The sequence below is a fragment of the Thamnophis sirtalis genome, unplaced genomic scaffold (assembly GCF_051295495.1).
Source record: "Thamnophis sirtalis isolate CommonGarterSnake01/CBP01778 unplaced genomic scaffold, rThaSir2_p1.2 scaffold_2, whole genome shotgun sequence".
NCBI lineage: Eukaryota > Metazoa > Chordata > Lepidosauria > Squamata > Natricidae > Thamnophis > Thamnophis sirtalis.
Genome location: NW_028261382.1, coordinates 15,602,555 through 15,615,907, shown reverse-complemented (window position 1 = coordinate 15,615,907; position 13,353 = coordinate 15,602,555). Strand labels below are relative to the sequence as shown.

The 13,353-nt window shown below is 36.8% G+C and overlaps 1 protein-coding gene across 4 annotated transcripts in view; it reads left to right on the top strand.

The window, feature by feature from the left end:
* Positions 1-11,173, top strand: part of ASB7 (ankyrin repeat and SOCS box containing 7) — a 38,893-nt gene extending 27,720 nt beyond the window's left edge. For all 4 annotated transcript variants that reach the window (XM_087704325.1, XM_087704322.1, XM_087704321.1 and 1 more), the window contains 2 exons: positions 5,839-6,119; positions 8,837-11,173. In XM_087704325.1, coding sequence (XP_087560451.1) covers positions 5,839-5,978 — 140 coding nt within the window. In that variant the 3' untranslated portion in view covers positions 5,979-6,119; positions 8,837-11,173. The remainder of the gene's footprint in view (positions 1-5,838; positions 6,120-8,836) is intronic.
* The last annotated feature ends 2,180 nt before the right edge of the window (positions 11,174-13,353 follow it).

The following is a 13,353-nucleotide window of genomic DNA, read 5'->3' as shown; positions in this document are numbered from 1 at the left end:
AACTCTTAGAGCAGGGAGCAAATGTACTGCAGTTGTTTATGATTTTAAAACATTTTCGATGAGGCTTTGATATGTTTTTGAAAGTAAGAGTTTAATACTTGGCTTTCCTTGCTGAAGTAATGTGCCTGGGAATAGGATGATTTTCTAAGAAAAAGCTTTATTATATTGAAAAGCCAAACTAATTCCCAACTAATACGGCAATTAGAGATACAAATTTTTAATGGTTAATTTTGTACAATTAAAATAATGGTGGATTTATGAAGAACAGTCCAAATCAAGGAAAGAAAATACACACAATTATGAGTATGTGAAAATATAAATATTTTTCTTTGGTACTCTTAATTCCTATTATCTCCTTAATAGACAATTTATCTTTTGAAAATTATGTTTTCGAGATGCCTTGAAGGCAGAAGATTGTGTCCTAGATTGTCAATTTATTTGATTGCCATCCTGTAAGAAGAACCCAGTATTATGCCATGTTACAATGTTTTTCTTATGCAAGCATGAAGAAACAAGTAAAAGTTTATAACTTGTTTTGGAGGGGGGGGCGCAGAGAGAAATCCAGTAGTATACCAGAACTCACTTTAAAATTTTGCAGATTACTAGATATGAAGAAAACAGCACCAACAAAAATACTAAGGTTTTTTGTTTGTTTGTTTGTTTGTTTTCACATTTTGAATTTTTTGTTTGCTTGTTTTTGTTTTTGTAATTAACCGGGTTAGAATTAATTTGGGCAATGTTTTGGTTAAAAAAAAAAACTATAAACACTGAAATTAGCAGCTTCAGATTTTTTGCCCCCCTTGTTAGTCTAGAATCTCTTGCTGAACTGCTAAATTCCACGTAAAATCACAAACAGTCATACTGAAGGTGACCTGTGGATGCATTTACACCATTTAAATTTTTTGAAGGGAATTAAGGAATGGTGCAAGGCTTTATTTTACTAGTACCTGAATTTTAGCCTAAAACATACATTTAGATGTTTGTATTTTGGTTTAAATATATGCAGATCAGTTCATATCCATGGACTTTCCAGCGTTGCTGAAGTTGTGAATTTAAATTGTCCAACACACGTTCTAGAAATACTAATCCAATCCATTACATCTTAGTATTACATTTTTAATATCACTTTGTCTGAGAAAGTTGGAGGTAGGCACATAACCCTGTCTCCTGTTCCTTTCATCCTTATTAAACCTTAAGAAGTACTGTAAAAGACACTGATTTAGGAGAAAATGACTTAGCTTTGAGGTTAAGTAAGGAATCTGAGCCTTCCCAATTATGGACCAGTTGGCATAGCAATCGCTACCTGAAATAAGTACCTTGGTGAGCATAGCTCCCTTATATGTCTTGTTCATGTAGGCTTCGGTTAAAATGTTTCTGCAAATCGGGTATGCTTCATACTTTATAGAGCAAGGGTCAACTAGGGAACTGATTTTGTTTGCTACAAATCTAAGAAGGGAGATAATTCCAAGCAGAGAATAATTAATAGAAACAAATAAACAAATCAAAGGGTATTTAATTTCTCTGTAACTGCTTCTTTTTGGTAGTGTAGGCATAAAGGGAATTTAAGAGTGATAGTATTGCTCACGTCTTAGTTCTGCAATTTATGTTTGCTACTTTGCCTCTGATTTAATTTAGTTTTGTTCTGTTGTTAATTTTTTTTTTTAATCTTGACTCTTACCCATCCGGATTTGGAAGAGTTACATATTTATGTTCAAAAATGTTTGCACAGTATTTCAACCTTTTGTCAATCAGTCAAAAATTTTTTTTCTGTTATATAGTACTACTGTCAACTTTGTTTTAAGCAACATTTTTAGTAATGTTCTATAGTATAGTATAAACTATAATATAAACCCTGTTATTGCTGGTCTCATGAAAACACAAATAGCAAAGGAAACTAAAGATATCTGGTTCCGTGCTTGATCTAAAGTTAAATAACAATTTATAGAAATTCTTGCAGATTTAGGGTACTGTATATTATGCTTCCCAATTGCTTAAGATATTTTTTTAGTATAATCACATTTCATAACATTTATACATTTGTGCTGAATATCCATATGTAGCCTTCCAGAATTTTAATGTACTTTTCTACTAAGTTTGTTTCTTTTTCTTGAAGTAGTAGATAGCAACAAAATGGATTTTTGAGCAATTTATTATAATTTTTTTATCAGATCTTATCAGTTCTTTTTATCATCCATTAATAAAGGTTTATCACAATTATTTAACTGCTTATAAGTATATATTACAATACCAGTTGGGCATTTCATATTTCCATATTTTAAATCTTTAATGTCAAGAAAGCATACAGATATCAAAACTCTAGATTTGTAAAATTAAAAATAATAAATGAATTCATTAGTTCCTTCACAAAATCAAATAATTACTTTGCATACTGGCTAATGCTATTTGAAATGTACTAACCAATAGAATCCTGCAGCTCATTTATAATAGCCTAAATAAATACAAATAGTCAGAAAGCCAGGTGGTTTTTTTTTTCCAGTAATGAAGTGAAATACAAACATGTTAATATTTGCTTTTATTATACTTCTGGTACCTTGTTTTTTCTGATGATAATTAAGACTTAAAATTGCTACTTTCACTTTCAGCACATCTAATAATTTAAACCAGTGTAGCCCTCATGGATATAATATATTTTATCATTTTGATCCTTGTCTATCATCTAATTGTGTGCTGTAGGTTGAAAATCCTATAAGTTTTATCCTATGTCAGAATTTTGAATATTCAGCCTCTTCCGATCTGTATTTCATCTTTACTCTTATCATTTCTCGCAACTCTAGGTTAATTTTTTATTATTATTCTAGGCTAACTTTTAAAACGATCATTCAGTTTTAATTTTCTTTCTTCTCTAAAATTTATTTTTTTCTCATTTTTTACATTTTATTAATATCACTATGTGTCATTTTCTTATCGTTTAAACTGCCTAATAATTTCACCTGTCTTTTATGGAACTCTGCCTTCCAAATCTCATTTTTCTATGATTATGCTTAATCTGGTTTTACTTGGACCCCTATTGCAAATATTAATAATTAATAACTGACAATAACAAATCAAACAAGTCTAAATTTTCATTGCATATAGCAATGACATTGAAATCAATAAAATAATTTAAACTGCACTGTCTAAACTTTACCTTCCATTCTACCTTCAAAGATCATTTATGTTATTTTTATAGTTATAAACGGTAGTGGGATTCAAGTAATTTAACAACCGGTTCTCTGCTGTAATGATTTCTTCCAACAACCAGTTTGCCAAACTGCTCAGAAAGTTAACAACCGGTTCTCTCGAAGTGGTGTGAACTGGCTGAATCCCACTACCCTTTATAAGTTCACATTTTATATATGTTGTGAATTTCACATTTGAAGTATATTCAAGAAAGATCACTATTGTAACACTTTTTTAAAATGCTCTATTGCTTTAGTCTCAATATCACATTAGTTTTTCAGCCTTATGTAAGAATATGAATATCCATCCGGATTTTGGTGGCAGATAATTCAGTTCAATGAATACATAAAAAATTATTCTGTGTCAGTAAATTTCTTACTAGTTGTGAAAACAGTCTTCGCTATTAGCTGCCTAATAAATTCTAATAAATTGCTTTTAAAATTCCTTTCTTTTTAAATGGCTGACAATTAATACTGATTAAATTTCTGAACTCCAATGCCCTGTTCTGGCATTCTCTGGAGAATGGCACTAAGCAGCTGCAGTTTTCATGTTAATGCTTATGCTGCTGCCGCAGTTTCCGACTTTATGCAGTTCTTCAACAGGCCCACTTATGAAAACGGATCTCTGCAGCTTGCTGTGTTCCTCTTCTGTCCATCCCACCCACCCACCCCCCAAAAGTTGAAAGCTCACCTATCCATCCTCCACAGGGACCCTGTCAAATACCTCCCACATTTTAGCTCTTTGAAAAAAAGATTGCTAGGCTCCCTTTGCACAGAGTAGCTATAAGTACATAAAATTGCCTTTGTTGAGAGAAGGGCTGGCTTAATGTAGCTCGAATGGCCTTTCCTATTGTACGCAAATAGAGGTAGATAAGCACCGGCAATGCTTTTCTTTTTTAAAAAAAATATGGGGGGGGGGAGATAAAGTTTACTAATGAAAGCATTCCTTCAACGTCGGTTTCAGAAATGTGTTTGGGAGCAAGTCAGCCCAGGAGTTCTATGACTCTGACACCATTGTATTTCTGGATGGAAGGTGTCAGCTTTGGAAGCCTTTTAATTGTTTTACCTAATCTACTTTAATCCAACTCGGTTCTTTCCAGATTTAGCCGAAGCTCTCCGCATTACCTCTTCATCATTAGGCAGTGCTTAATTCTCTGCTTTCTTTATTTTCTCTGCCTTTACCAGATTGCTAATAGCATTTTACATTTGCTATAAGAAAATGTGCTGGTGTGGTCTATAATCCTTCCCACTCGCCCATTCAGATGCATCCAAGAATGAGTAAGTGCTCTAGACACCAAGGGGCAATAGATGTGGCAACTGGTGCTTAACATTGGAAACGTCCATTATTAGCACATTCCCAGGAAATGCTGTTCAGATTATCAGGAGGAAATGTCAGGACATTTAATAATCACCCTTCAGGAATTTAGTGTTAAGCGTAGATGCCCTTCCACTCCACCCTCCCATTTTCTTCTGTGCTTTTGGGTTCCAAAAACAGGCACGGAAGCTACATAAAGCAATACATGCTTAAGTTCTAACATTTTGTTTGGGTGTGTTATTAAAGCCAGTGTACATTTGTCTCTCTGTATTGCACATTTATATAAATGTTATCTGGGATTGGCAGTCTTCAGGTTTTGCTTATGTAAAGTGTGTGTGTCACATATACTTTGGTTAAAATCATGTATTTATAATGGAGATTGACCCGAGGGAAATTTATTTTGACGTCTTTCATCTTTGTTTTGCAGTTAGTGCAAGTTTGCTTTGTGTGCCATTTTGGTGTATAATACACCTTTGTTGTACAGGATCTAACTTTTATTTTTTTTGAAGGACCTCTCAGGCTCGTTCCCTGGTATCCCCCACAAATGATTCTTAGGTGGTAGCACTAGGATTGAACTCATTCGCGTTTACTGCTTAATGGACCATCTCAGTTTAACTAAAAAGTGAAATATTTCCTACTTTGGACTGAGAAAAACCTTGTGTGTTCTGTTTTATAGTTTTGGGACAGTTGTACTGTTCTACTGCAGGGGTCCCCAAACTTGACAACTTTAAGATTTGTGGACTTCAACTCCCAGAATTCTCCGGCTGGCTGGAGAATTCTGGGAGTTGAAGTCCACAAGTCTTAAAGTTGCCGAGTTTGAAGATCTCTGTTCTACAGTTTGGTTTCTTCTTGCCTTTGTCAGGGTTCCAAGTAACAACTCCCAACCAAAGAAGACTCTGAGGCTAGAAGTTCCTCAAAAGTTCCATTTTATTAGAGATATCATATTGGCACATCTGGGAAAACCCGAATCTGAAAGCTCCCAGGTTTTCCGCACCCAAAAGAAAGCCCAAGTCCCTTCCCCCTGCACCCACATGTCCATCACATGGTCCAATCAATGTGCCATCCCAACCGGAGATGACTCCCAGTCGCACCGCTCAAGATGCAGGCTGGATGTCCTTGACTGTCAGAGAAAAGAATGACGTTGTGGCTAGATAACCCTGCAACTCCATGCAATTCCCACCCCCCTCCCAGTTTCGCCCAGCACTAAGGATGGCAGCCCTGAAGATCCAAAGAAAAAAATGGCCTCCAGGGCTGACAGGCTGTTTTTCCCCCCAATTACTCTCTTTAAAAAAAAATGGCCTGGTAATGACTTATTAATGCTTTTGTCTCTCTCTTTTTTTTTAGGGCAGCCTCGGAACTTGCAAGATCTCTGTCGAATTAAAATCCGCCAGTGTATAGGCCTTCAAAACCTCAGACTCCTTGACGAGCTACCGATTGCCAAGGTCATGAAAGACTACTTAAAACACAAATTTGATGACATCTGACAATTTGCAAGAGCTGGACAAATAAGCAGGATTAGTTTTTATTCCAGATACCTTTCAAAGGCTGGTCACCTTGCACAACGTATATCCTATGCAATTTCTGATTTTTTTGTGTGTGTTTTTTTCCCCCTGAGAAGTCAGAAGGCAGGTATACAATTCCTTTTGGGGGGCAGGCGGGCGGGCAGGTGGAGGGGGCCCTGTTTTATACCAAAATGCTAGGAGGTCTTAATTTTTTTTTTGAATTCTTGGTCCAAGTTTACAAGATTCAAGCTTTCTATACAACGTTACAAATGAGGGGGGGAGTGGAGGGGTTAGTGGGGATTGGGTTTTATTTTGCGGGGGGGGGGCGTTTTTTAAAGCATTGCTTTTAAGAATGAAGAAGGAACATTGCTTGTTCGAAAGGAAGTCTTCCCCTGTACAGCATGTGTAATATTTGCGAAGTGCTGAATGCATTCTAAACCAAATAAGGGTCGGGCTTAATAACGCTCTCTACCAGCTATTGCGATTGCATTTCTCTTATTGGTGGAGAATCCTATAGGCCAGTATTAGCGAACCTTTTCGGCACTGAGTGCCAAAACAGGAGCATGTGTGCGCCCTTTGCTCTTCCAGATTCCGGCGTACCGGCCAGCTGGTCTTCATGCATATGTGTGCTGGAAACCAGAGGAGCAGCCGCCCAGTGTACATGTGTGCATCGGGAAGATGATTTTCCGGTTTCCGGCGCACACACGTACACAGGCTGGTCTTCATGCACGCCTGGAAGACCAGGTGGCTGGTGCTCATGGTGCGCCGGAAACTGGAAGATCATCTTCCCAGTACATGCATGTGCACCAGACAGCTGCTCTTCCAGTTTCTGGCACTCACACAGACATGAAGACCAGCTGGCTGGTGCGTCAGAATGTGGAAGAGCAAAGGGCGATGGCTCAAGTTCCCAGAGAGATGGCTCTGTGTGCCACTTCGTTCACATGTGCCATAGGTTCTCCATCACGACTATAGGCAGATCCTTCTGTAGCAACACTGATTGGTGGATTAAGCCCCCTAGCACTATTCACACATCCACCCACACCCACACAAAAGGCCAATACGGCACCTATTTTACACTTCATTAGTACTGACAATTGATTGGATTCCACGCAGGGATGTAATTTTCTGCCCACAGGGGGATTATTTATTTTTATTATTATTATTATTATTTTCAAAATCATGGCTCAGGCGTGTAAGTAGAGGGTTCAAGGTTTATTATAGACATGACGGCTCTCTGAAAACATTGCCACCTTCATTCTTTTTTTAAAAAAATTCAACTTTAGATCTTTTGCATAATTATTGTACTTCAGATGTCCCAAACGTTCCTTTGATGCCAGTATGAACGGACTGCTCTTTTTAATTAGGTTTTACACTGCTCGGATACCTTTCTGGTCTCTTTGCATCATAAAAGCATTAACTGAAAACAAATTTAATTTTAAAGCCGACATATCCTGTTTCCATATAGTGCCTGGAGTGCAATATATCTATCTGTCTTATTTTTATTTCCTGTATCACACATGTGACTTTCATACATTCCTATCCTGACCTCAAATGTGATGTTTGTTACTGTTGGAATTGCTGCTTTATAGGGGTTTTTTGTTGTTGTTTGTTTGTTTGTTATCACCACCTTCATTTCAACGATATCCGATTTCAAATACCGTAGCCCACATCTCAGCTGTCATTTCTTTTTCATGCAACAGGCTAATTTGTGGTTTTCTTAGAACAAAATCCAAGCTAGCGATCTGTTTTTTTAATTATTTTTTTAAAAAACTGGGTCCATAATTTTTTTCTCTGACCTGACATGCTTCCAGCTGGTTTGATGCTAAACAGAGCCTTAGGCTTTTGTAAACTTCTCCTTAACATATTCAGGCCATGTGAAAACCATTCACAATTCAAAATACCTGCAAATGTGAATTATACATGCACAGATCCACAGGAAGGTCCGTAAAGCTGAGTTCATAGGCAGCATGTGAATTCTGTGCTTATAACTCACTTTTCATAGGTATGTTGAACCTCAGGTGGTCGATCATATTCAATACACAGCTAACATCACAGCTTTGCCCTTTCTGAAGACCGTATTCTCCCTGCTAGGAAAGTAATTCCTTAATAATTGCTAAAGACAATTTCTTGGTAGCTTGAAACTAATCCTTGATTGCAGCTTAGTTCTAAATGTCGGCTACTGTGAATATCTTAAAGGCGGTCTCTTATTTTATGGGAGTTGAGATCATCACAGAAATGGGATTCTGAGGGTCCCTTATCAACATCCATTGATCTCAAAACTTGGAGGGTTCGGATTTTAAATCAGATTTAGCTTGAATTATGTTGCAGGAACACTGCTGGTTATCATGCTTGAGTGTTTTAAAGTTTTCAGGCATACACCTAGCACCCCATGAATCAGTTTTGCCAGGTAAAATCAGTAGTTCATAAGGGCAGTATAGTATCCCTTTAGGTAAGGATTTCTCTTCTTGCTTTTAGTGGATTTTTAAGGAACAGTAATAATCAAGGGATTTGTTGCTCCTAATTTAGCCTTGGCTTTACAGAAGCGAGCGAGAAGTTGATGGCTCAGTATATAAGGTAGCAGGCGAAGAGCACTTTCCCTCCCTTAAGTACGTTCATGTTTTTTAGAAGAAAAGTGCAACAATTGCTTGAAACGGCCTATTAATTTATTTTTTTTCCTTTTAAGGTGCCATAGCCAAGTCAAGCATGCATTTGGTGTGCTAGATGTAAATGCAATGCCATAGGCAATAAGATACCCATCTTCACATTGGCAAATAGTATTGCTACATTCCAGTCTTCTGGGAAACTAAGCCCTCCCATGGTTGATTTCTTACTATTTTTAGGTACTTTCAATCCAGGTCCAATCCAGAAGGAAGGAAGTTGTGAACTGGCACAACAGATTTGCAGGTCTGACTCGGTGTGCTTGATCTATTGCGTTCTCGAACATCTGAATTGTCTCTACGGATGCCGAGATCCATTATAAGATGACTTTTAATTCTGTCTTTGCTGCTGTGACTTTCGGAAAATGTATAAACGCCATGCTGATAACAAAAAGAGCTATTTAATGGAATATGTAACTCCTCTTTTTTATTTATTCGTTTCGAGGTTCATTTTTGGGTTTCTCCCCATGTTTTATTAATACTTAGCTCATTTTTATGAAGTGCATATTGAGTTGTCGTTCTAAAAGTCCTAAATGCCACCCTTGCATGCCTTCCTGTCTGCAAAGCTGTGTTGGAAAGGTTAAAGCAAAGAGGGAAGGTTGAACTTTGGGTCCCAGTTGTATAGAGAATTAAAGCACTTGAGTTATTAAATAACTGGTTAGTTGCCCTCCCTCTTTAGTTTTAATGTTCAGGGAATTCCACAGCATACGCACTGTGCTAATTTGAGGCTGAGAAGACAGAATGTACCACATACATGTATACCTCTGAAAACTCAACTGGATGAAAGGTTATGAAAAAGTAGACTTTTAACTTATTTGATCCAACTTATTAGACTGACAATTTGAAGAGGTGTATCATAATTTATAAAAAAAGAAAATTATGAGAATCTTCTGTTAAATGTTTGGGCTTAAAATATGGGAAAAAATATATGAGCATCTGTACTAGGCCTGTTATCTCTTCTTGTATGTTTGTCAACTCTTAATGAATTTGTTTTAAAACAAAAAAAACCCAGAGATTGGCAAGCACACCAAAGAAATGGACAAGCTGATGATCATTAGGAAACCACAAACCTCATTCTTTTGAAAATAGCTAGTTTTTTTTGTAAATATTTATGTTTATAGATGTACAGCAGAGTGTGTTTTTCTAGATTATTTAATTATCATATTTCTAATCTATTTACAATATTAGATACCGTATTTGTTTGTTCCAAAGGCTTCTGTTTGGATTGTAATTTGTTCTCTCTCTCTCTCTCTCTCTTTTTTTTTTTGCTTAATTCATTACTCATGCGATGAAAAACTTTGTCCTTCTGAGGACAGCATGAAAAGATAGTAGCCAAATATTTGTTAATATTCAATACTTTATACAACACCCATGCGGGAGTAACTTCAGTCCCTACACATTGTGGCTTGCAAATAAGAGGACACTCACAAAAACGCACACTTCCCAGAGAATTCCCAACTCCCCCACCCACCCCATTAAGGCCTTATTAATACTAATGCAAAACAGGCTTCCAGCCCCAATTTCAGATTCTAGTTAAGATGTGAACTGTGGCTTACTATAAAACCACGCTTAACAGTTGTATAGACGTAATACTAAGCTTTGGTTAACGGCTAAGAATAAAGGGGGAAGAAGAAAGACTGTAAGGAGATCAGATTCCTGAGGCTGCTTCCTAATGTACGGTACTCATCTTATTTATCAGGGAACCGGTGGTCTGCCTGAAGCTTTGAAAGTTCTCTTGAAGAAAATAGGTCATTTTTTCTGCTCCAGCAAGCTTCTGTTCGTTTCAGTCCTGTAGGACTTGAGATGGAGGCTTCCTCTGTGGTGTCTTCACATGTTTGTCAGGTTACTACACCGAACCAAGAGAATTTGAGACCTCAGACTGGTTTGATCAGGTCAAGTCACAACTGTCACTGTGGGAAGGATAATGTACTATTTTGTCTCCTGTTGCGTCTTCCACGCAGCTCTCTCTCTCTCTCTCTCTCTCTCTCTCTCTCTCTCTCTCTCTCTCTCTCTCTCTCTCTCTCTCTCTCTCTCTCTCTCTCTCTCTCTCTCTCTCTCTCTCTCCATGTTATCAATTTCATAATATATTTTGTTTTTCCTTTTGTAATGTAAGGCTTTCGGTTGGATCATTTTTGAATTAAAATAATTTACCAATTCTTTTAAAGGTGGTCCTCTCTCTCTCTCTTTCTCTCTCTCTCTCTCTTTTTCTCTCCTTCCCTCTCTCTCTCTCTCTCCCTCCCTTCTGCCCTGCCAATTCATTCTTTAAACATGAAGATTCTGTATTGTAAAGATGAAGAAGTGCCATCTCAGTGCCTGTCTTTTAGAAAATTACTATTTTGGATTTATGATTGAATTTGATTATTGAACACCGATTCAGCAACTATGATCATCTACTTCTGAGCTGATATTTCACCGCTATCAAAATTGTGACACTCTCAGATCTGGGAAGCACTTGTGTTCAGATAATTTTAGCAATTGAATACATGAATGGAATAAACTGACTTAAATTAGTGGTTTCAATTGACAGTATGATAAGTGACTTCAACTACTTGATTTAAAACACGAACCATCGTTTACTAAAAGCTTTCTAATTAAAATAGTGTCCTGACATAGTTATAATTATGAAAATACTTAAAACTCACACCCCAAAGTGAACTTTCATTCAGGATTATAGATTGGATGCAGCGGTTACAGATTTCCAGAAAACAATATTGGACAAAGACGTCACAACTTGTTTTATTTAGCTTATTTTGTCAGCATAGCACAGTGATCATCGTTCATTCACCGAGATTGCTAATGTGCAAGTCAAGGTACTCTAGTACGGAAGGTAAAATATCCATGATCTGTGAGAAAGCCAGAAGCAGATTGGTACTATGGTAATTATAGTAACAAAAACGTCATTGTCAATTAAGGGGACTGGACTACAATTATAATCACACTCTCAGATAAGAGGACAACAACTGAGCAATGGTGGAGCAGTGTTTAGAATGGAGGATTGCAAGCTGACTCTGCTGACTGCCAGCAGTTCGACCCCAACTGGCTCAAGGTTGACTCAGCCTTCAATCCTTCCGAGATTGGTGAGATGAGGACCCAGATTGTTGGGGACAAGATGCTGACTCTTTAAACTGCTTAGAGAGTCCAAGTGCTACTGCTATATCAGATCCTGGCTGCCACTATCAACCATGATGTAGGTTTGAGGAGTTCAGGAACCCAGTATGGCTGCTGCACATGAATTACTCTTAGTACATACATGTTCAGATGGTGCCTGGATCAATTCAGATTTCAGTTTAAAAGAGACTATAAACATATTGGAATTCCTCAGAGACACCAAAAAAAGTGGGTGGGGGGAGAGCATGCAAAGTTTCATTTTTGATGTAGCAACTGCTCTAGAGGCATATTGGAATAAACTGGGAAAAGGCTGCTAGTTCAGATCAAATACCCTTCTCTTCGCCAGCCTTAATATGCTCCAAAAGTTTTTGTCCTGCTTTACTTGTTTCCAAATCTCTATCTTTTTGCTTTCTATTTGGAACTTGCTTTCTCACTACTTCAGCTGAAAAAGCTACAGAAAAGATGATTTATTTTAAAAATTATTCCCTACTTTCCCTACAGTATATATAAAAAAAGTGATAACACCAGTATCCTGGCAGTCAATATGTCAACTGCTCAATATCTTTGCTAAGTAGTTCTTCAAGTTTTCCTATTTTGCAGTTCCCATCTCTTAAGCATTGTCAAGCTTACCTGAAATACTCCTAAGAATTCTCAATTGGATAATTTCTTCTACATCTCCCCCCACCCCCATGATGTTTTTTTTAAATAGGAAATTTATATTGCTGCCTAGTTGCAGCAACTCAAGGCGGCTTACAGGAATATAAAAACCTCATATATAAAACTAATAAAATGTTAGCCTTTAATGTATCACTACATTAGAATGCACATATATAGACATACATACATACATGAGATATGCATGTATGCTTTTGTTCCTATTCATGTTAAACATTTTTTTCTAAAAAACCAAAATAACTAAACCCGAGCATATATTTAAAAAGCAAAAGCATAAAATAATGAACTAAAGAGTATCCACATTGCAAAAGAGATAATTCTGAACTCCTTAATAGAAAAAAGAGGAGGAAGCAAAATCAATTTTACACTGGTTTCTCAACTGATTGACATGTTTTGTGCCACCATTTAATACTTTCTGTGAAAGATTACTTTATGTAAAATATATTGTATTTCAAAGTGTGTTTCTGCTTTTAGTTGCCCTTTTTAAGATCTGTGAAGTATCTTCCCATATATTGGAAAAGTAATGGCATTGAAGAACAGTGGGGCTGAACTTCATTTAGTCAAGACACTGACATTCTATCCAAGGATGAGAAATTACAGATTAGATGTTTATAAAAAAAGGATTTCTGTGTTAATATTTTAGCTTTTTCCTAGGCTGAAAAATATGTAGCAGATACTTTAAACTAGCATCCAATTAATAAACTTTTTTTAACATTTCTTTAAAGAGCGAGCCAGAGCTATTGTGCAAAGTCAACCCTTTTTGGTTCTCTTGGCAAAATATTTACACGATTCTTACTGATTTACTAATGCTAGGCCATGCATTATGCTCTGGTTTCTATATAGTATTTCCTGTGTTCCTTTCTCAGCCAAATGCATGTTATTGTTTACAGAAACGGTAGACCTACAAGCTACTCATG